The sequence below is a fragment of the Sinocyclocheilus anshuiensis genome, unplaced genomic scaffold, assembly GCF_001515605.1.
Source record: "Sinocyclocheilus anshuiensis isolate Anshui unplaced genomic scaffold, SAMN03320099.WGS_v1.1 scaffold758, whole genome shotgun sequence".
In the NCBI taxonomy this organism is placed as follows: domain Eukaryota; kingdom Metazoa; phylum Chordata; class Actinopteri; order Cypriniformes; family Cyprinidae; genus Sinocyclocheilus; species Sinocyclocheilus anshuiensis.
In genome coordinates this window covers 629,972-652,366 of record NW_015548126.1, presented here as the reverse complement: position 1 = coordinate 652,366, position 22,395 = coordinate 629,972, and the positions used below count along the sequence as shown (strand labels likewise).

General features: G+C 37.4%; 2 protein-coding genes across 2 annotated transcripts; one reads left to right on the top strand and one right to left on the bottom strand.

Moving 5' to 3' along the window:
* The first annotated feature begins 2,991 nt into the window (after positions 1–2,991).
* On the top strand, positions 2,992–14,533 carry masp1 (MBL associated serine protease 1). The gene is made up of 12 exons (XM_016507727.1): positions 2,992–3,131; positions 3,840–4,062; positions 6,431–6,608; positions 6,694–6,825; positions 7,885–8,081; positions 9,266–9,413; positions 9,515–9,633; positions 9,748–9,826; positions 11,684–11,803; positions 11,885–11,956; positions 12,098–12,169; positions 13,208–14,533. Exons 1-12 carry the CDS (start codon positions 3,118–3,120, stop codon positions 14,083–14,085), a joined length of 2,232 nt encoding a protein of 743 aa, XP_016363213.1. The 5' UTR covers positions 2,992–3,117; the 3' UTR covers positions 14,086–14,533.
* A 1,013-nt stretch (positions 14,534–15,546) lies between these two features.
* On the bottom strand, positions 15,547–21,400 carry ostn (osteocrin). Its single transcript, XM_016507728.1, has 5 exons — positions 21,308–21,400; positions 19,195–19,293; positions 18,322–18,533; positions 16,088–16,203; positions 15,547–15,950 (listed from the first exon to the last, which is right to left on the bottom strand). Exons 2-4 carry the CDS (start codon positions 19,291–19,293, stop codon positions 16,119–16,121), a joined length of 396 nt encoding a protein of 131 aa, XP_016363214.1. The 5' UTR covers positions 21,308–21,400; the 3' UTR covers positions 15,547–15,950; positions 16,088–16,118.
* Positions 21,401–22,395: the final 995 nt, after the last annotated feature.

Sequence of the window (22,395 nt, the reverse complement as noted above, 5' to 3'; positions counted from 1 at the left end):
CACGTTTATAGTTTGTTTTTTGAGATAAAATTGACAGAATTTGAAAGCTGATAATTTATTTCTGATTAAAAGTAACAAAGCACAAAACTTATTGCGATTATTAGATGTCAGGCACGCTACAAATAATGAATGGAATTAAAGACATGAAATATTTCCAAGCATTTACACTGTCCTTCCAATGTCAAATGGTTAAGTTTCTTTTAATAATCCCAGTTCATATGTAATATTTTACTGCATAATTATTACATGCTGTACAGAAGTATATTTTGTATTCAATTAGGCCTACTGTCGGCAGTGTGGTAGGCTATAGTCTACACCGAGCTTCGCGATTGATATCGCTTATCCAGCCCGAAAAGACCATAAACATTACAGTTCACGTCTGCAGTAATAATGAACTAACAGACATTAATCCTAAAAACAAATAATGTCCGAGCAAATAATGACATTTCACTTTACACCTACCTCTGACTAGGCGTAAGATTTAGTCTCAGAAGTAGCACTACGCCGAGATGGCGCAAAGGGTATAAATTCTACGCACGACTTAAAGCGCATTTTACGTCCAGCCTAGTCTTACAACCGGGTGTACGTCCAGCTGGTGCAACCGTCCCCTGAAGCCTGAAAAAGTTTCCAGAAGGCGGAGATAACAGCGCATGCTCCAATTGTCACAAGCCAAAATCTCCAGTTTCATTATCTACACGATAACACTGGCAGGATTTTTCAAAAAGGTTCAGTTTCAGTGACCTGGTGCTGCGTTTGCGTCTGGACGAACGGCCAAATCGCATAGAAAAAGCTGAGGTTTTGAAAATACCCGCGTTCGTGTGGGCAGGGCCTTAGTGAGGAACCAAACTCTGCCTACTGAATGCAACAGCTGCATTTGTAGTCTATGCCTTAATAAAGCTGCTCTAATAGAGGGGTAGCGCATCCTGACAAGCTCAATACGGCCATCAGGATGCGCTACCACCTTAAATAATGAGGTCAAATTCATGATTAAGGTGGAGAATTAATAACAACAGAATGTCAGGAGGCCAGTTTAATGCCTCATCTGAAAGATGCTCCTTTTCACAGTCTAAAGTCCGTGTCATTATACTATGACTTTTGCACCCATTCAAGCCAGCGAATGAGCACCCCCTGCTGGCTGGACAAAGAGGCCAGTTTAATGCCTCATCTGAAGGATGCTCCTTTTTACAGGCGCCGGTTTTACACTTCATCAAAAGGTTGTTTCTTTTTGTTATACTAACACTTATACTAACAAGACTGACTAACATCCTGACAAGCTCAATACGGCCATCAGGATGCGCTACCACCTCAAATACTGAGGTCAAATTCATGATTAAGGTGGGAAATTAATGACAACAGAGTGTCAGGAGGCCAGTTTAATGCCTCATCTGAAGGATGCCCCTTTTTACAGGGGCCGGTTTTTAGAGCCCGTACCTGATATGGGTCATGAAACACAACATGCAATCTCACTGTCTTTACGTGTGTGTTGCAGGTGTGGCTCAGGTCTTGAACAGATTAGATGGAAAACCATTTGATGATGCAGATCAGAGGCTGTTTGAGGTATGATATCTGAGAGATTTCTTTATGATTGCTTTGCTACCATCAAACATGATTTAAGCGAACTGTATTGCAGACCAAGAATCTTTTAAAAGTCCATATGTATGCATAAACCCACACACGCTATATTCACAATTAGTACATTGCAAGGGTCTCAGAGTGATTTGAGAGAATTATGGCCTACTGTATTCTTTAGAGCCCGACCGATATGGGTTTTTTTGGGGGCCGATACCGATATTAAGGAGTAAAAAAGACTGATATTGATATATCGGCCGATATTCTAACTTATAATGATGTGACAAACATAGGCCTATGTAATGGAGGCAGGGTATTTACAGTAAAGTTAACTTATTATAAATAACTTTAAAAACACAAATAGAACAAAAAATATATAACTTAAATTAAGAAAATAAGCAATGTAACTGTGTAGGGCAAGCAAGCTACTGCCAAACCAACAGGGGCAGGTTTATGCAGGAAGCACAGCTTTTCCAAATGTAAACATCTAAAATGAATAAATAATAATAATGAATATTTTTTCACAAATTCGATGTTGTGTATTTTCTGGTAATCGAATGAACATGCAGAACATGATGATTCGTATTTAAATAGTCTTTTTGCAGTTTAATATTCACATACACTAGTCTATATCGCGATTTGATTTAAGTGTACTGACCTGTTTTTTATTTATTCATAAAAAATGTGACAAATTCCATGAAATTCCGCATTATACAGTAAAATCCGTATTTATGACTGGATTCCGCGATTCCGTCCATGTTTATCCTAACAAACCATAAAATCAGTGGAAAGCTTATTTATTCAGCTTTCAGATAATGTATAAAATTGACTGGTTATGTAATATTTTACTGCATAATTATTAGCCTTATGACTGGTTTTGTGGTCCATGGACACACATATCTTAAAATCATATGAAATATGATTATAATATGATCTAAGTATGTCAAAATATGGCTTGAGGCTTTGTAGGTCCTTGGCGATACAAAGTACTGGCACCACAGACTCCAGCTCGGGTCTTAGAACTTAGAAAGTGACACAAAATGATAAATATAGAAAACGATGAAACTATATATAGTTTATAGTTAATCCAAATCCATTTCAGACAATATTTTAATCTACATGCTGCTGCTACATGAAATCTTTCTGTTCATGTCCATATTATTTTGTGAACATCACAATATCGGGCGGTAATTTCACCTGTGCATGTAAAAAGTTTTGGTTGCTTTTTATTTTTTTGAAATGCATACACATCATTTATCCTGCCATAATGTATTTCTCTTTATTCAAATTGCTACTTGCATTGTTAAAAAAAAAAACACCATCCACGTGTTGTTGTTGTTGTTGTTTTAATACATATTAATACATCTCTTTTGTGCAAGTAACTAGCTGCGTGAGAAAACACAAACTTCCACCCCGCCTCGAGTCCCGACACATACACAGTCCGTGGGGGGAGAGAACTCATTGTAAACAGTTGCAATGTAACGTGTGGAGGAAAACTAGAGTTCAGACTGCAGCACATTTTCCACTTACAGAGGAATTTCTAAAGTCATGGAGCTTACACGGTGAGAACTTTATTTCACGTCTTCAGCTTCTCTTCTTCAGTAGGCTAAGGAATAGATTCCACGTCTGAGACGTATCGAAAATAATATCAGTCTGTTCTTATCATCAACAAATTTCATTATAACCAGCTTGGAATTAATTTTTATCCATGACGTATTTAGTCCGCGTGGGAATGATTCCTTTTAGGGGGGGTCAACGTCATTTAAGAGAATTCCTGTCAGTATTTTTGCAGCTGTAATCTGTGATTTCTTTTTTTTTTTTTGCCTATCTTTTAACGCCAACTATTTTAACGTCAACAGTTTTAAACAAAACGTTTTGTAATATACTGGGTATATAAAAATGTGATAAATGATCAACTGATAAATAATGACACCTACATGTTTTGTACCGTCGGATATGGAATCTAACCGTTTGCAATTTACGGTACTGTTGCTGTGGTTACCACTTCAAGCGAACGCTATTTATGTTCGCCTGCGAATATTTAAAGCAATCTGAATAACGTGTAATCTAACATATCTTTGGTTACTAAGGCTTTGCTGAACACTATAATTATTCCCTCTCCAACTAAACCCCCATTCTCAGATTCTTACAGGAATTAATTCCACTGAATTAAACTCACTTAATGGAATATTTGACACATTTTGTTTAATCTTAATGTTTAAAATGTTGAATTTGATGTCGTGGTTTAAATAAAATGCCTTTATGCACAGTGTCATTGTGATCTTGGCCCAGTGCGTATGGCCCTTGTGGACCCAAGTCATCCACCTCACAGACATGTATGGGACCATCAAGTCTCCAAACTTTCCTGAATCCTATCCGAAAGAGATAGATCTACAGTGGAATATAACTGTACCAGATGGATATCAAATCCGACTCTATTTTATGTACTTCGACATGGAGCCATCATACTTATGTGAGTACGACTACTTGAAGGTAAGTCAATATTTACAAATGTTACAGTCTCATTTTTAACAAACTCACCTTTACTAATTCTTGTTTAATAAATGTTACAAAAGAACATTAACCTTACCAGATTTGCAGAAGCAAGTGTTGCCTGGTATTGATCTTAATCAGGTAGACGCCATATTGAATTTAACGTGAGGCTGTGAGGGATGGACTTACAGTCTGTACAATGGCACACACCATATTGGTTGTTAATTATGTAATTTTCTTGAAAAAAAGTCTTTGTCTACTAAAAGTTTTTTCAGAAAGACATTTTCTCAGCTCAGTATGTTGTTACACAACCGTACAATCCGTTCCCTCATTGCCTTGTTTTCATTCCTGTTAAAAATTAAATATGGCACTACCCCGAGTCGACTAAGGTCTACTGTGGCGGTATCATATGGTAAAACTATGGTACTGAATGATTACCATAAAAATAATATTTTTATGGTACTCTAAGGGAATTGTATTATGTCAACCAAACTAGAACCTTGGTAAATGTCTAAAAACATAGTAGTGCTTTGGTACGTATGTGTTAGTGTTTCAAAAGTTTAAATTACCCGTTTATCATCTTTTCTTGGTGTCGATTTCAAAAGCTCTTCATTTCCGACAGTTAAAACACAGCTCGATCAGTCTAGACGCACTCCCAGGCCTTTTATTATAAGCATCTTATTTCCAGTCTGAGGATCTCATTGTTTAAATGGGTAAGAATGGGTGAGAACAGCATTTGACGGACAGGTCTGTGGCAGATGCCCTGGTACCCCGGGCGAATGGAGTTAACAGCATTTATTTAACAGGAGCCAATGTGTTGCCCACACCACAGGGGGGCATATTCATATTCAAATACCCCCAGTGGGTGCCACAGCAACCTGCCATGGTAACAAGCCACGGCAGTGGACCAAAAACTGGGTGGCAGACAAAAAAAAGGGCACAGAAAAAACTCTTTCAGAGACACACACATGGCTGTTGCAAACATACCACATATAAATGCATTTGGGGATTTAATGTATAGGGTTTCCATGCATTCTGTGTGACATTGCAGCGAAACGCAGCTTGTCCTGAACTTGAACTCTTTTGTCCTTTTTATATGTGTTATTAACCTGCTTGTGTAACTATTTTGCTCGAGGTGTGTCTGGTGAAATAGCTGTGCAATTAGGATTCTTGCATTGGCATAAGCATGTCTCCCAAACATATTTGATTTTAATTGCTGTATCTCTGTGTTGTCTGTGTTTGTGAGGATGTTTGTCTGTGCATTGTGCTCAAGAATTAATTGCCTACGGACATCTTTGGTAACCGTAGGTTACACTCCGTTCACTGACACGGGTAAAGTAAACACTCAAGCTGGGAGCCAGATAAGAGAGACGTCTAGGGCTGTTTGTGTGTGTGTGTGTGTGTGTGTGTGTGTGTGTGTGTGTTTGTAGAAGGACAATGAAGACTTGGCTGTGGTCTCGGTCTTGCGGTGTTTGTGTGTATGATTTTGGTTTGATTGACAGTTTGGCTGTCTGCTGAGTGTAATTGTGTTCATGTGCATGCCAGTTTTTGTGTTTGTGCAGATATTTCTTAAATTGAGGGTTTGCCAGCATTCTTTTGGGTAATTTGTGTAGGTACATGCAAAGCAAGAAGCTGGGAGTGTTTGAATTGTGTGGCTTTTTATATGTTCATGCAGGTATATTTAGAAAAGGAGAACGTATTCAGTCCTCTAATTGTGTGGTTGATTCTCTCTCATGTTGTTCCAAATCTGTTTGAATTACTTTCTTCTGTAGAAAAAGTGGAAATGTTGTGTAAAAAAACAGCATGAACATTTTGTACAATATCTCCTTTTGTGTATAGCGAAAGAGACAAAGTCATACCAGTTTGAAACAACATGAAGGTGATTTAATGATGCGAGAATTTTCATTTGTGGGCGATCTGTTCAAGTGTACGCAGAGTTGCACAGAAACTGAAAACGTATTATTGTGTACGACTAGTATATAAACAGTTTTGAAAGAAGTCTCACTGAGGCTGGATTTATATAATTAAAAATGTAGTAAAAACAGTAATATTGTGAAATATTATTACAATTTAAAATCACCGTTTTCTATTTTAATATATTTTAAAATGTAATTTATTTCTGTGATGCAAAGCTGAATTTTCAGCAGCTATTACTCCAGTATTCAGTGTCATGTGATCCTTCAGAAATCATTAAAATATGCTGATTTGCTGCTCAATGAACATTGCTTATGATTATAAATGTTAAAAACAGTTGTGCTGTTTAATATTTTTGTGGAAACTGTGATACATTTCTTTCAGGATTCTTTGACGAATAGAAAGTTCAAAAGAACAGCATTAATTTAAAAATAGAATCTGTATGCTCACACAGGTATACTCAGACTCCGAAGAGCTGGCTGTGTTTTGTGGAAAAGAGAATACAGACACAGAACAGGTTCCTGCTGATAATGTCATCACGTCCCTCGGGAACGTGCTCAGTGTGGCGTTCCGTTCAGACTTTTCTAATGAGGAACGCTACTCTGGCTTTGAGGCTCACTTTAGTGCGGTTGGTGAGTGTTTGAAGTAACAAAACAATGCATATTAATTTCAGTTTCCAACGTCCAATTTGCTCATTCTCTTTTCTTTTTCCTGCAGATGTAGATGAATGCAGAGACAGAAATGATGAAGATCTTGTCTGCGATCATTTCTGTCACAACTACATCGGTGGCTTCTACTGTTCTTGTCGTTGTGGGTTCCTGCTTCATTCTGACAACAGAACTTGCAAAGGTAACATTTCAAAATAGCAAAATTGCTACATTTTCTTTATTTGATCAGAACAACCTCTTTTGTGTTATAGTTGGATTTTCCTCTAATGTAACAAACTTGCATGTTCATGTCAACCTAGTGACCCACTCTGTAACAAACATAATAGGCCGATTTTTTTACTAGAGTCAAAGTTTGACCCATTTCATTTTCTCCTTGGTGCCAAAAGGTGGTAGAGTTTAAACATTATTTATATTTATATGCTTGATGAGGAAAATCCTTTAAGTCTCCTAATACTCCTGAAAATGTTGGTTAGTCAGTTAAGTTCATATCACAACTAAAGAGATCATTCCCTTTGTATGAGTGTGTGTGCATGACTCTGTCACCTAACACGCTTATAAGTGAGCACTAGCTGTATACTTAGTTGTAACATCGGTTCAAAAACAGTTATATTTGATGAAAACCGAAAGCAATATAGCTGTGTAGGTGGGCTCTTCTCAAACATTTGCTCTAAATTGCATAGATATTTGTAATAAATCTTGTACCGTTGGATTATCCAGTATTAGTTGTTGGAATTCCTAATTATAAAGCAGTACTTTAGGAAAAACCTTGCAGCAGGCTGTTTCGAGATTACATTGTGTAAGTCAACTAATTACAAATGTGCACATATTTATATAATGTTGGCTCACATAGAATTTTGCCATTTTATCGTGATTTATGTTGCTGTAATGTGTTGTAGTGGTAGTTAAAGTGTGTGTTGGAGTGTGTCTGTTTTATGTCTAGCCTTTGCCCCCTCCTCAGCTGATTGTAGCTAAGCACCAACGGCTAAATATTTACATTGTGGTGGTCAGTGAGATGTGGATAAACTTGTGAACTTCAAACACCCGATTAGAATGAGAGCTATTACTGCAGCTTCCATGCATTTCACTGCAAACATAATTATGTTTGAGGGATTTTTAGCAGAAGATTTACAGTAGAAGGACTTATTGTTTAGTCATTTTATGATCACTGTTAATGTGTTCATTTTGAATGCTATACTGAATGATAGTGAATTATATATATGTGTATCTGTAATCATTGCAGTGGAGTGTAATGAAAGCGTGTACACGGAGCGCTCTGGAGAGATCACCAGCGCTGATTTTCCTAAACCGTACCCCAAAAGCTCTGACTGCACGTACCGCATTGAGCTGGAGGAGGGTTTTCAAATCACTCTGGAGTTTGATGACACCTTTGACATTGAAGACCACCCTGAAGTCACCTGCCCCTATGACTTTATCAAAGTGAGAGTCTTGCAAATTTTTTTTGCAGTGTTTTTTAGAATAAACACATACACAGTTTAACCATCATTATACAAAAATATTGCCAGAACATTGCATTTGACAAATTCGAATGAAGTATTACAACTTGTAATTAGTTAATATATTTAAATATAATTTGTTATATTACTAATATAATATGTCACTTAACATTACATTTACCTCAGAAAAGGAATTCAATGGCCATAGCTTGTTGATTAGCTAGAAAAAAAATTCTAGCGAGGAGCATTTTGTTAAATATATGCACTATATTACAAATTCATTATATTTTAATTTAACCTGTTGCCTTAATTATTTAATGGATGTTTGAATAAATCTTGAGTCTTGAAAACAATTTTTTTTGACAACAGCAATTTTTTAAACAATGAATAATACAGTATGTCAATAAAAAGTTGATGTAGCAACTGCCTTATGTGCTATTTACATTTTTGTATACAACTCAGCTTTGAGTATTGAACATTAAATAAATTTGATCAGTTAATAGATTATTTAATACATTTTCATTGTCAGTTTTTGGCTAAATAAAAACTTTCATTTCAGTTTCAGTGTTTCATAAAAAAATTATTTCAGTACATCACTAATCATAATTAAATAGTATGATAATGTTAATAGGTGCTTTTGAAACACTGTTCATGAAGCTTTGAAACCTTTGCGAATCATTAGTTTTCAAACCAGTGATTCGGAGTGTGTATCAAAACACAAAAGTGACTTGATTTCAGTAAATGAGGCTTTATTACATCATAACTGTTTTGAAATTTCAGTGGTGAACTGTTAACATGAACTGTCCTCTATATGGGTTTTAATGACACGATTGTATAATAAAAAGGAAGAATTGTAGTTTAATCTTTTATTGGTCTGATTAACCAAGTTCTCCATAAAAAAGCAAAACAAGTCCTACACATTAATAGAGTAATGCATATTATACAGACACTCACACTTCATATTTAATGGGATTAGATTAGATTATGTGTTTTAATAAAACATTTGAAGTTAGTTTGTGTGCTTTGAAAATGTAAATCATTTTGTGCAGCAATTGCATCAATTGATTCAGTTTCAAAAATCGTAGTTTTTCCCATCACTAATGATAAATTTGGCTGAAAAAATAAAACATAAAAAAATTCATAATGACAATGGTGCTTTATCCACAGATTAATGCAGGAGACAAGGACTTTGGCCCATTTTGTGGTGAGCAGTCACCAGGGAAGATCCAGACAGGAAGTAACATAGTCAACATCCTGTTTCACAGTGACAGCACTGGAGAGAATCTTGGCTGGAAACTCACTTACACCTCCACCGGTCAGAGACTGACCAATGCATATTACTACTAAAATGAATCACATCATATTAATTACTTTTTGAGTATGGTACTGTGGCAAAGATGCAAATGTTATCTTCAGGTTCTGAATGCTCTCCTCTTGCGGCGCCCCTTAATGGACACCTGGAGCCTCTGCAGTCTAACTACATCTTCAAAGATCACATTACGCTGACCTGTGACCCTGGATACTCACTGAGACAGGTCAGGGAGAAGTCGCCATTCACTTCTGCTGATAAATCCAGTGACTGATGCAAGCTAACTGAAACAAATCAGTACTGTTTTACATCACACTAACACTCACATTCTCTCTTACAGGGGGATAAAGAATTTGAGCATTATCAGATTGAGTGTCAGAGGGATGGGAAATGGAGCAGTGACGTCCCGCTGTGTAAGAGTAAGTCTATTAACAGAGACTGTAATTCTGTTTTCCTCCTGACTTTTTTTCTCACTTGCCCTTTCTCTCTTTTCTTCTTCTTCTTCTCCTTGCTGCCGTCAGAGAAGGAATCTCAAAGGAGGCATCGTTCCCTACCAAGCATTTTAACCAATCAGATACTGAGTTAAAATCTAAAGGAATTGGTTGGTAGCCAATGAACTTCCACTATGAACTAAAAAAAATACAAATATATTATGAGCTTGAAAAATACACTACCGATAAAAAGTTTGTTTCCATTAAATTGATCAAATGTGACAGTAATGACAGTATATTGTTACAAAAGATTTTTTAACATGCTGTTCATCAAAGAATCACAGTTTCCTCAGACATATTAACCAGCACAACTGTTTTCAACATTGATAATAAAAATAAATGTTTCCAAAAATCAGCATATTAGAATGATTTCTGAAGGATCATGTGACGCTGAAGACTGGATTAATGATGCTGAACATTCAGCTTTGATTTGAACAATATTTCAGTATTATTTATCGAATAAATACAGCTTTATTGCACATAAAAGACTAGCACAGATTTGTGTTTCTTTTCAATATTTCAAAGCATTCAGGTATTATTCTTCAGCCATATTTTAAGTATCTCATGACAAAGATGAATTTCCTAAATCTCTGTATTTGTACTAGGTTTGCTTCCCATGTTACAAACAAGGTTAAGACTAGTCCTAGACTTAATGGAAATTTAGTTTGGGTTCGTTCAGGCATAGCCTTAATTTGTGCCTGTGAATAAAAACAAACCTAAAATTACAACAATTCTTACTCAGAGTTTGAGGTTTGGTTCTATTGTGAAAAAAGGCAAAAATGCATTTAATAAAATGATGAATAAAGAGTTAAATAAATATCACTGTTTTTACTCAGTTCAGTTGTCTATGAGTATGTAAGGTGCATTTTTACTTATAAACACTAATTCTGATAAATTCACAGCAAATTGGAAAATAATGATCTGTCACTTTGTTTTGATGATAGATTTTATATCGGATTTTGTTGCTACAGCTAATACAAGCTGTCTGTGCTAAACATTATCAGTATTAAGTTTACATCCTCCATGCCTAAGTCTAGTTTTGTTGTTCTGACAGTGAAAGTGTGATTTGAAGTCCACACTGAGTTTATGTATCATAGAATGTCTCCATCTACTGGTCATTAATGCTGTTTGATAAACAGGGCGTCTGAGCGGAAATAAACCAGTGGGCATGCACATGTACGGATGTGAACATGATCTTTAGTCAGATATTTTTTTTTATATATATTTATACATCCCTTAGTCAGTAGTACATTTTACTTTCACCATTTGGTTCATTTTGAGACAGAAATACATAAATGCACTTAGATTTTCAGACAGGACAGACTACAAAACTACCTCACCTGTTGGGAACGGACAGCACATGTTGAAGAGTGGACACTTAATGTTTGGTATGATTGTGATCTTCACTGTTTAAATGGTTTATTTGTTCATAAAATTTTTTCCATCATAAATCCTCTTATAATGCGCAGTGCATGTCCTACTGTAAAATCCACCAATCACATTTGAGAATTCCTGTAATTGTTTTTCTATAGTTTATGATTCATTCCTAACATCCTGTGAGTCATACAGTTTTCATCTCATCCTGCTCAAATAAATCCTCCCATCTAATCCATTAAACAAATAAGGCCATACTTTCTGAACTTTTTTAATAATAAAAACATTCAAGAAATAGATAAAAATATGAATCAAAGTAAAATATGACACAACCCAAACTCGTCATCCAAAGAATTAAAAAATGACTAATATAGCTCTGTGACTCAATTTCTTTCTCATTATCTCCTTTAGTGGTTGACTGTGGTCCAGTGGATGTAGTACTGGGTGAGGTGATTTTTGAGAGCTCTGGAAACAGTACTGTGTTTGGATCCAGAATCCAGTACAGCTGCAGAGACTCTCCCCAGGTCAACAGTGAGTATTTCACTGTCAGTCATTGATGCATTTAAGTCATATTAGATGTCACTGTGTATTTGACTCTGACTGGCCTTACAGACACTTACACCTGTCATCAGAGTGGGGAATGGGTGAGTGAGGACGGGACGCCTCTGCCCACTTGTCTACCAGGTATGGTGTGTTACTGAGAGTCACTTATTTTAAAATCACTACTGCATTAATTAATGTCTATTCAGTTTTGTTTAGTTGTTTTATTATAAGTAGGACTTCGTGTTCATAGTTTTGGCATGGTATAACCTGTATTTACTGTAGGAGATTTCGAAAGAACCTTGAGTGCCAATCCGGATTCTCAGCTTCCTACTCCACTAGCAAGCACTCCTCTTGGTAAGACTCAAACTTCAAATGTAATGCTTTGGAAATGTTTTGCAGGACATCAGACCATGACTAAAATAAAAAAAACTTGCCATTTTGAATCATTCAAAAATCATTACGCAGTTCATAACTGACCTCAATGAACCTCAGCTTGACTTGACTGGGAAACATTTTTGTGAGTTACACATTCAGCTTCATGAGACTTCATTCTGTTTACTTACTAATTGTATGACAACTAAAGATAAAAATTCACAACATTGTTTTACATGATATGTATTACATTATACTATATATTATTTAAATTAAATATATATTATACTGTACACTACTTTTCAAAAGTTTGGGGTCAATAAGATTTTATTTTTTAAAGAATTTAATACTTTTATTTAGCAATAACGTATTAAATTGATGTGACACTAAATACATACACTTTTCTACAAAAAATATTTCAAATAAGTTGTGTTCTTTTGAACTTTTTTCATCAAATTCTGAATTTTTTTTAACAGTTTCCACAAAGAATATTAATATTAAAATATTAATTGATGTTAGAATGATTTCTGAACAATCATGTGACACTGACTTCTGAAAATTCAGCTTTGCCATGTCAAGAATAAAACTTTAAAATATATATTTTTAAAAAGTTGATTCAATTACTGTTTTTTCTTCATTTTTAATCAAATAAATGCAGCCTTCATGAGCATAAGAGAATTCTTTCAAAAAGTATAAAAAAATCTTACAGACCCTAAACTTTTAATATTATTTTTTTAACATTGTTTATTGACGTTTTTTCAAACAGGCAGACCAATTCATATTAAATACAACTGAAAAACGTGCTGAGTAATACAACTTAAAGTGTGTAAAATATAATAATGATTTATATATCTATATTATAAAAATGTCCCTTCTCCAAAGCACAAAGTAACTATTTTACTCCAGTGATTCCATAATCTGTCAACTAAAAGAGTAATATGTCTAATAAAAGGTTTACTTGTATTTTTTTCTAAGATTGCTATGCATATCTGTGTTAACTTGCATAAGTTTTTGTTTCAGCATGTGGCGAGCAGTCACAGCTCTTTCCAGCCCAACAGAAGCGAATCGTTGGTGGGAGAACAGCATCCCCCGGTCTGTTCCCCTGGCAGGTTCTGCTCTCAGTAGAGGATGTGTCCCGTGTCCCCGAGGACCGCTGGTTTGGCAGCGGTGCTCTCCTCTCCTCCACTTGGGTTCTCACAGCTGCTCACGTTCTCAGATCTCACCGCCGCGATCTTTCCGTTGACCCTGTCGCTTCTGAACACATCCGAGTCCACTTGGGCCTCACAGACGTACGGGATAAGCACCTGGCCACCAACCGGTCTGTAGCGAAAGTCATCCTCCACCCTCAGTTTGATCCTCAAAACTATAACAATGACATTGCTCTGATTAAACTCAGCCAGGAGGTGGTGCTGTCTGCATTAATACGACCCGTGTGTCTACCAAGGCCTGGTGTAAAAGGTCATGCCCTGATGCCTCTGCCCAACACATTGGGTATAGTGGCTGGTTGGGGCATCAACACAGCCAACGCTTCTGCTTCCACCAGTGGCTTGACCTCAGATTTAGGCACCGTCTCCGAGCTGCTCCAGTATGTGAAACTCCCGGTTGTGCCTCAGGACGAATGTGAAGCTAGTTATGCATCACGCTCCATCAACTACAACATCACCAGCAATATGTTCTGCGCTGGCTTCTACGAGGGCGGTCAGGACACCTGTTTGGGGGACAGTGGGGGAGCGTTTGTCACCCAGGATGCCCGCAGTGGGAGATGGGCGGCACAAGGTCTGGTGTCCTGGGGTGGGCCAGAGGAATGTGGCAGTCAGAGGGTGTATGGGGTGTACACTCGGGTGGCAAACTACGTCCACTGGCTACACAGGCACATGGATGTGGACCGCTCATGGTGAGGAAGTTGGAAAAGTGTAGTGGAGCTGGAAGTCTCTCTTTATTTTCTTATTTTTGTCATCTTATTTTATCATTCTTATTATTTTCCACAAACTAACTTAAAGCAAGGCAAGAATTACACCCAGAAGTGTTCACAATCATAGGCTAGCAGTTTGTGAATTTATTTGTAGTACAGATGGTACGAACTTGCGCTGGCCGCTTTAGTTAACTAGAAAGAACCATATATTCATCAAGACAATAGCATTTTACTCATCTCATTTTTGGCCCTCTGCTTGGATCCTTCATCCTTTTTCAACATCTGCTGTTGTTTAAAACTTATACTATACTCTCATAAAATCTTATTACCCTTCAGTACTGGTTGAGGTTTTTAGCCTATGAAGACAGCATGTATTTTACACTACCGTTTAAAAGTTTGGGGTCAGTAAGTGTTTTAAGATTTATTATTTTAAAACAAATGAATACTTTTATTGAGCAAGGATGCATTAAATTGATCAAAAGAGACAGTACATTTCTATTTCCAATAAAAATAGAATGTTCATAAAAAATCCTGGAAAAAAAATCAGTTTTCACAAAAATAGTAAGCAGCACAACCATTTTCAAGATTGGTCATAATAATAAACATTTCTTGAGCACCCAAATCAGCATATTAGAATGATTTTTGGAGGATCATGTGACACTGAAGACTGGAGCTGAAAATTTGGCTTCTCTAACACAGGAATAAATTACATTTTAATATATATTAAAATAAAAAATGGTTATTTTCAATTGTAGTAATACTTCGCATTATTACTTTTTTACTGTATTTTTGCACAAATAAATGCAGCCTTGGTGCGTATGAAAAACTTCTTTCAAAAATAATACAAATTTTTACCTATGCCAAGTATTTCAATGACACCATATAGTACATTAGCAAAAGACATCATACACATCTTTATATTTATAATATAAATCATTTAAACCTAAAGAAATGTGTAGTTTTATACACCTACATATCTCAGCACAAATGTTATACTTTTAGAATGGTTACACTCCAATTAAAAACCACTAGACATTTCTATAAAAAATGCACTGATATTGTTATATTTGCACACATCGATGTAATATGAATTAAATAAATGTTTAAAAAAAAAACCTGGTGCATTACTTGCTGTATTTATCTAACGTTGTGTGATAGCTTTATTATTTGTCTGTCAACTTATTACCCACAAACTAAGAGTTCACTTTCATTGTCCTTCTATTCCCCAGGTAGGCTAAATATTTACTTGTACAGTAGTGTCTTCACTTACAAAAAATTACAAGGGTAACCAAAAGGATCAACACCAACCAGCCTATCAACAATCATAGACGCGTTCACTAATCAGCACCAGAATTAAGTTGCACTCTCGTTTATTCTGCAAATATTTTAGCAGCTTGCATTAATGAATTGAAATAAAACAAGACAGATTGTAGATTTTCATCTGTTTTATTGTCAAGGCTGAACAGCCTCCAGTCAAAGTGAGAAAATGACAATAGTTATGTATATTACAGCAAGCGAGAAGTCGTGAGGCACTGGAGTAAATATTGAGATGTGCAATAATGGAAGCCATGAGCAGATTCCTCTCTGATTGGCTAATGCTTCTGACATCATAAACGGAACTCATTTCATGAAAGCAATACAGTTTAGATGTTGAATTTATATGATGATGAGTCAGAACGGGAAATAAACCGTTTGATCGGATATTGAAGGTCTAAATCAGTAATCAGTGAGAAACAACAGCTCTGGAGCAGATGATTAAAGGTGTGTTGAGAACGCTAAGATCGTTCAGTGGTTAGTGAGTAGCCGGCTGGTGTGCTTATCATGCATATCATCTACCTGCGATATTACCCTCTGTGGAACAAAGAACAAACAAAATACACATTCAACATATAAATACAAAATACAACATATTATGCCGAATATAATTTGCAGTATATGCTATTTTCATTTTACAATACATTTAAACAAGAGATTACCGTTGATCTTACCTGTTTGTCGGGGCGTGGTCAGAGGTGGGGTCTATCCTCGGCTGCTGGGAAGACGGCCTACGCCAATCCGGTCAATCGGAATGCTGACTCGTCGCCGGGGCATCTCAACGACCTGCCTGCGGACATAACGCAAAGAAATCAGCCATTTGCTTTAGATAACCGTTTAGTCGCTCACTCACTATCGTGGGTTACTGTTCTTTCCCTTTTCCTTCACATACTGCTGAGTGGCAAAATGTGAGTATCGTTAAGCATACTAACATATGACTCTTAAAGGGATAGTTCACCCAAAAATGAAAATTCTGTCATTAATTACTCACCCTCATGTCGTTTCAAACCCGTGAGACTTTCGTTCATCTTCGGAACACAAATTAAGATATTTTTGATGGAATCTGAGAGCTGTCTGACCCTGCATAGACAGCAATACAACTGAAATGTTCCCAAGTCCAGAGACGTAGCAAGGAGATATCCATGTGACATCAGGGGTTCAACCGTAATTTTACGAAGCTACGAGAATACTTTTTGTGCGCAAAAGAAAAAAAAACGACTTTATTCAACAATTTGTCTCCTCCACATCACCCTGTAGTGCCAGTTTGGAGAGTATTAGCTGGACGTAAACAATGTATGCTGTTTTGTGTCAGCTGCGTCACGCCGGATCTGTTTCCTACTGTGTTGTCATTTGATCTGAGCGAAAACAGCGTATCCATGTGACGTCCCAATGTACCATTATTATGAAGGCATTTTCCATATTGATTTTTTTTTTTTTTTACAGGTTTTAGGGTTGAAGGAAATGTCCATAAATGTAACAAAAAATATACTGGTAATTTCTAATATATGTTTTTTTTTTCTTATCCTGCAGGTTTTTTGGTAAATTGAGTGTATACTGAAGTATTTATTGAGTAGGAGGCCAGTTTTCCAGTGCTACTAGTAATAGTCTATTAGTATTGCTACCTAGGTTTTTTTTAAAATCCACATTTGTTCTATGGCCATATCTCGATTTTTGTCTGGAAAACTCAAGATTTGGAAGAAGATCTGAAAGATTTCTTGAGAAAATGTAGAAGTCTAGTAACAAAATCTAACAGGCTTTCAAGGTGAAAATCTTTACTGAGGATCCATGGAACAGTCACACAACTACGCAGCGGTTTTCGTGAGCTTTCATGTGTTTATCAGGCTCATGACAGATGGATTCATGTGTTGAGATTTGATAATGCATGGCGCGGCGCTTTCGCTGCTGTTCTTGGCTTCTGTCCTGATCTTATCAAGTGCTGAGGATCATTTAGATACAGCCTTGTCAGAGCCTCAGGCCATGCTGAGTTACACTGCATGTCCCGTCCAGCAGGGAGATCAAATCATTCACAGAGATAAAACAGTTTTGATCATTGACTGGAAGTCCGATGCTACAGTCATCAGCACAGTTGGACTGTCCGTTCCCGTAAATCAGCATCAGACACTTATTATGTCACACAAAACCTCAATCCACACCACAGTGACTCCACCCAAGAAATAGAAGTAACTTTAACCAGTGGGACTACAGACAAAACATTAATTGCACTTAGTAATAATAATAATAATAATTCCTTGCATTTATATAGCGCTTTTCTGGGCACTCAAAGCGCTTTACATAGAAGGGGGATATCTCCTCAACCACCACCAGTGTGCAGCATCCACCTGGATGATGCGACGGCAGCCATATTGCGCCAGAACGCCCACCACACACCATCGTATTGGTGGAGAGGAGACAGAGTGATGAAGCCAATCAGCAGATATGGGGATTGTTAGGAGGCCATGATGGTCAGAGGCCAATGGGCGAATTTGGCCAGGATGCCGGGGTTACACCCCTACTCTTTTTTCGAAGGACATCCTGGGATTTTTAATGACCACAGAGAGTCAGGACCTCGGTTTAACGTCTCATCCGAAAGATGGTGCTTTTTGTCAGTATAGTGTCCCCGTCACTACACTGGGGCGTTAGGACCCACACAGACCACAGGGTGAGCACCCCCTGCTGGTCTCACTAACACGAACTGTAAAAAGCACAAACAGGCTCACACAAAGCTATCAAGCTGTGCATGACAGACTTCAGCCAATAAAAACTGTACATGTTCGAGCCATGGCCAGTCAAAGCTATGGTTCATCATCTGTTTGGGATCATTCTAATTTACATCATTTCACAGGCTAGAATAATTTTTCCTTCTGTTTCCAAGCTAAAAGAAGAATGTTTCCTTTTTCTCATTTCTTACCTCTGCTTGTTGCTTTTGGGATCCATGGTGCTGATTGACAGGCGGTCAAGAGGCGTGTTGGATCCAGGGAAGCTGCGTTTCCTCTTGGTCTCAATGACATCGTTCTCCAGTCGGACCAGCTGGTCGTGCAGGAGGAGTTTAACGTTCACGGCTCCTGAGGTCTTCTGCTCGGTCTGGCCTCGCTGGACCTCCACGATAGATGGTTCCACATACTAGATTGGAAATAAATGGAAATGCATGGTGTAATGCAAATTATGTCTCAATCAGTTACACCAGTTTTCAAATTTGTCAGAAAATTCAGTCTTCCTAAAAAACAATTCTCTCTAATGGACAATTCATCATCAAAGCACCATTTTAAGGCGGTAGACTGGTTTTACATGGGTTCTAGCTGGACCAAGCTAGATATTTATGGTCCCAAGTTCACTGGGTCCAGCTGATGGATATGGTTCCGACCTTTATCAAGCAAGTTATAGCTGGTCGACCACCTTGGGCTTGCAAAAAACAGCAGCTTGATCACCCCAGAGAGACCAACTCAAGACCATTTAAAATGCAATAATAAAGTTGGCTTATTTCCTATGAAGAAACAGGAAGAGTGACAGACAGTTCTCAGACAGGTAGCTCATGTTCATAAGGAGAGGGTGATGGTTGCCTCCTGCAGAGGCTCTCAATGGGAATCTCCACTGTATTTATAGAACACTCAGGCAGATGACAGTTTATGCATCAGTTAGTCTTATCATGTACATTAAGTCTGTTTTTTTGTGTTTCTGAGGACCGGCAGAGTGAACTTCCTCCCAAAATGCACAATATAACATTATTTTCTCTCTCTCATATACAGTTTGTATATATTTATATATCAGCGAGACCTGGACTCACCTCTGATCTTTCTTGGGGTACATGAAGACTTTCCACACTGCAGTGGAACAAGGTCAGTGTCAGCAGACCAGAGAGCAGCACACATCCACAACCCAGCATCTGCAATACAATTACAATACAATTAACAATGTGATTATTGACAATCGAATAACCTATTATAAAAAACCATCAAAAAGTTTGGGGTCTTGGAGTTTCTTATTCTCAACAAGGCTGCTTTTATTTGATCAAAAATGCAGTAAACGGTAATACTGTGAAATATTATTTAAATTTAAAATAGCTGTTTTCTATTTTAACATATTTTAAAATGTAATTTATTCCTGTGCTAGTAAAGCAAAATTTTTGGCAGCCATTACTCTAGTCTTCAGGTGTCACATGATCCTTCAGAAATCATTCTACTATGCCGATTTGCAGCTCAAGAAATATTATTATTATTATCATTATTATTTTATTTTTATTTATTTTTGTGTGGAAATTATGATAATTGTGTTTTTTTCAGGAATCACTTTTGATCAGTTTTAATGCATCTTTGTTGATGAAATTGAATTTCTTAAAAAAGGTAGTAAATATATATATATATATATGAAATTGAATTTCTTAAAAAAGATAGTAAATATATATATATATATATATATATATATATATATATACAGCAACATAATTTCAGTGATTACAGTTTTTATGTCTCTGTGTCAGTGCATTGTCAATTGAGCGTGCGCACACACACTTCAGCTTCAGCACTGTGTTGAATTACTGTGATACAGGGCGGTGTTTACATTCATCCAGACTCCATCTGTGAAAATACACTCTGACTGGGCAGTCCGGCAGCCGCGAGAGTGTGAGAATGCTTCTAACACACACCCTCTACACAAACACATGAACTCAGCCCAAACACACACTCTGACCTGCACCCCTACCTGTGTGTCCCCAAAACACACTCTTAACCACACTCACACAAAAACATCCTCACAGCAGGACTGCACGTTACTGTAGTTTCGTATCACTTGCGTAAACGTTTTATAGTGATGATCAATTTATTTACAGTAAATATTTTATGAGAACACTATTGCCTTAGCTCTTTCACTTTTTTTGATTTACCTTATTTAGATTATGATGCAGCACTGAATCTTACTTTTTGACTGCTGTCTGCTGGCAGATGTGTTAATTGCAACTGTAAAAATGACATTCATCTTGATATTTGTGAAAATTCCTTTAAACATTATTTATTTTTTAATTACTTATGTATACATATATGAAATAAATGCAAAATCCAGTGACTAGTAAAAACCCCTACCACATCTAATAAAAGGCTATAGATAGATAGATAGATAGATAGATAGATATACAAAGCTAAGATAGACAAAAATCAAAAATCTAAATGTAGCATTTGAGAAATTCTGACCTTGAATCATGTAATCCATGATTTGCATAACCCATTATTAGTTTTGTCCTTTTATTAATTGTTCATTTAAATTTTGAATGTTGTGTAACTAATTTTTCTCACCTAATATGAACACCTGCTACAGTATTTCTCCTATAAATTTTTAAAAACTCTTCTGCAGGATTGCAGAGTATCTTTAAAAACTGCCCAGTAATGCATTTTCACCTATCATTTGACACAGAGTGTCCCGTCCTTGGCATTTGAGATGCAGCCCCTCTCCCCACGAATGGGGAAATGCATTGTCCAGCAACATGGGCTAACTTTAGCATTTTCCGTCCCCAAAAATAAACAACTCCAGCCATCTTCCATTGCCCACACACACCTTACTGGACACCCTGCATGTACACACACACACACTCGCTCTCTCAAAGACACTCTCAACGGTTCTCTGATACCAGACATGATTTCACACCTCTGTGTCACAATTGCAGTAATGCAACATCAACAGGATGTTTCCGATACTGGTTCATCCGTAACCCTGGAGCTCAAACAAATTCACAGTTGCTTATCAAACAGCAGATTCTGTACCAACTAACCAGCATTATTCTACTGCGACTCCTAACAAACGTCTTCAAATACACCTGTCTGCTCATTTTTCCACCCAAACACACACACACACACACTTACACAGCCCTGTAGGAACATGCAGGTTGATCTTTCTCCAAGGCTCCTTACCCTTAATCTGATTCGGTTTCAGTCACACGGGGATGGACAGATGGACACTGTGCAGTTCCTGGAATTTCTCACGTTCTCTGCCTTTGCTGGTTCCTGCTGTTGTCTTTCCCGGTTTTATAGGCTCTCGCCGGGAATCTCCACTCCAATCGGTGGTTGCGATTGCTCTGACATCATTTCTGCAGGTTTTCCACTGTGGCTCGCCCTGAAGCCGCTCTCCCCTACTCTCTCATCCTCATTACAATTACAAACTAATAGCAACCCGAGGGAGCAGCTGGACACGTTTGAATGTGCGTGTCACTTCTGTCTCTTTCTGTACTTCTTTCTTGGCCAAGAGTGCCTGGAAGGTCATCTTCTAACTGAGAATCTGCTGTGTTTCCACAAGATTGAGAGAGTGTGTGTGTGTTGGAGGACAGTGTGTGTAGGTGGTTTACTCTCTCTGGCGTGCAATCCTATCTCTTGTGTATAAACTACACTGTATCTGGCCACATGAGTGTGTGTACTGATGGTCGTTGATGACCTGCATCTTGTAATTCACTCAACTTTTCTCTCGGTCTGAGAAAGTTAGTGGTGTTAGGTCGTGAAGAGTTCCCCAGCAGACTGCCTGTTCTCACACTATATTTATCTGCACACACAGTGCTCATCTCTCTTTACTCCCACTGTTAAATAAAGAGCAGACCGGGCAGGCCTGTCTACCACACCAAAATTTCCACAGAGACCCTATGATGATCCCTCTCTCTCTTTCTCACTCGCTCCCTCACTAAGATGTTTTGGAAAATCAGAGGACACCAAAGAGGGGAAGCCAGGAGACATGCATGTGTGCGTGTACAGATACAATCAGTGTCTTTGTCTGTACCAGAGAAAAATTGTATTGCTCTTTCATCGCTCAACAGACTCAATGGAGACTCACAGTTAAGCGTGTTACTCCAACAATTCCTTAGGAGAAATAAAAATAGACAAAAATGTTAATTAGACAATAGATGAATAGACAACAGTTATCATTCAACAGCAACTGACAACATACAGTAAGATTAGAGAGCTAAAATGGGGTTTACATAGCTCAGATTACTTGGTCTCGGTATAATTCGATA

Coding starts and splice junctions, on each gene's coding strand:
- masp1 (XM_016507727.1), top strand. Junction 4,063..6,430: donor GTGAGTACGACTACTTGAAG/GTAAGTCAATAT, acceptor ATGCTCACACAG/GTATACTCAGACTCCGAAGA. Junction 9,414..9,514: donor ACTCACTTACACCTCCACCG/GTCAGAGACTGA, acceptor TGTTATCTTCAG/GTTCTGAATGCTCTCCTCTT.
- ostn (XM_016507728.1), bottom strand. CDS start 19,293: ATGCTGGGTTGTGGATGTGTGCTGCTCTCTGGTCTGCTGACACTGACC. Junction 18,534..19,194: donor TACCCCAAGAAAGATCAGAG/GTGAGTCCAGGT, acceptor TTTCCAATCTAG/TATGTGGAACCATCTATCGT. Junction 16,204..18,321: donor CCCAAAAGCAACAAGCAGAG/GTAAGAAATGAG, acceptor TTATGTCCGCAG/GCAGGTCGTTGAGATGCCCC.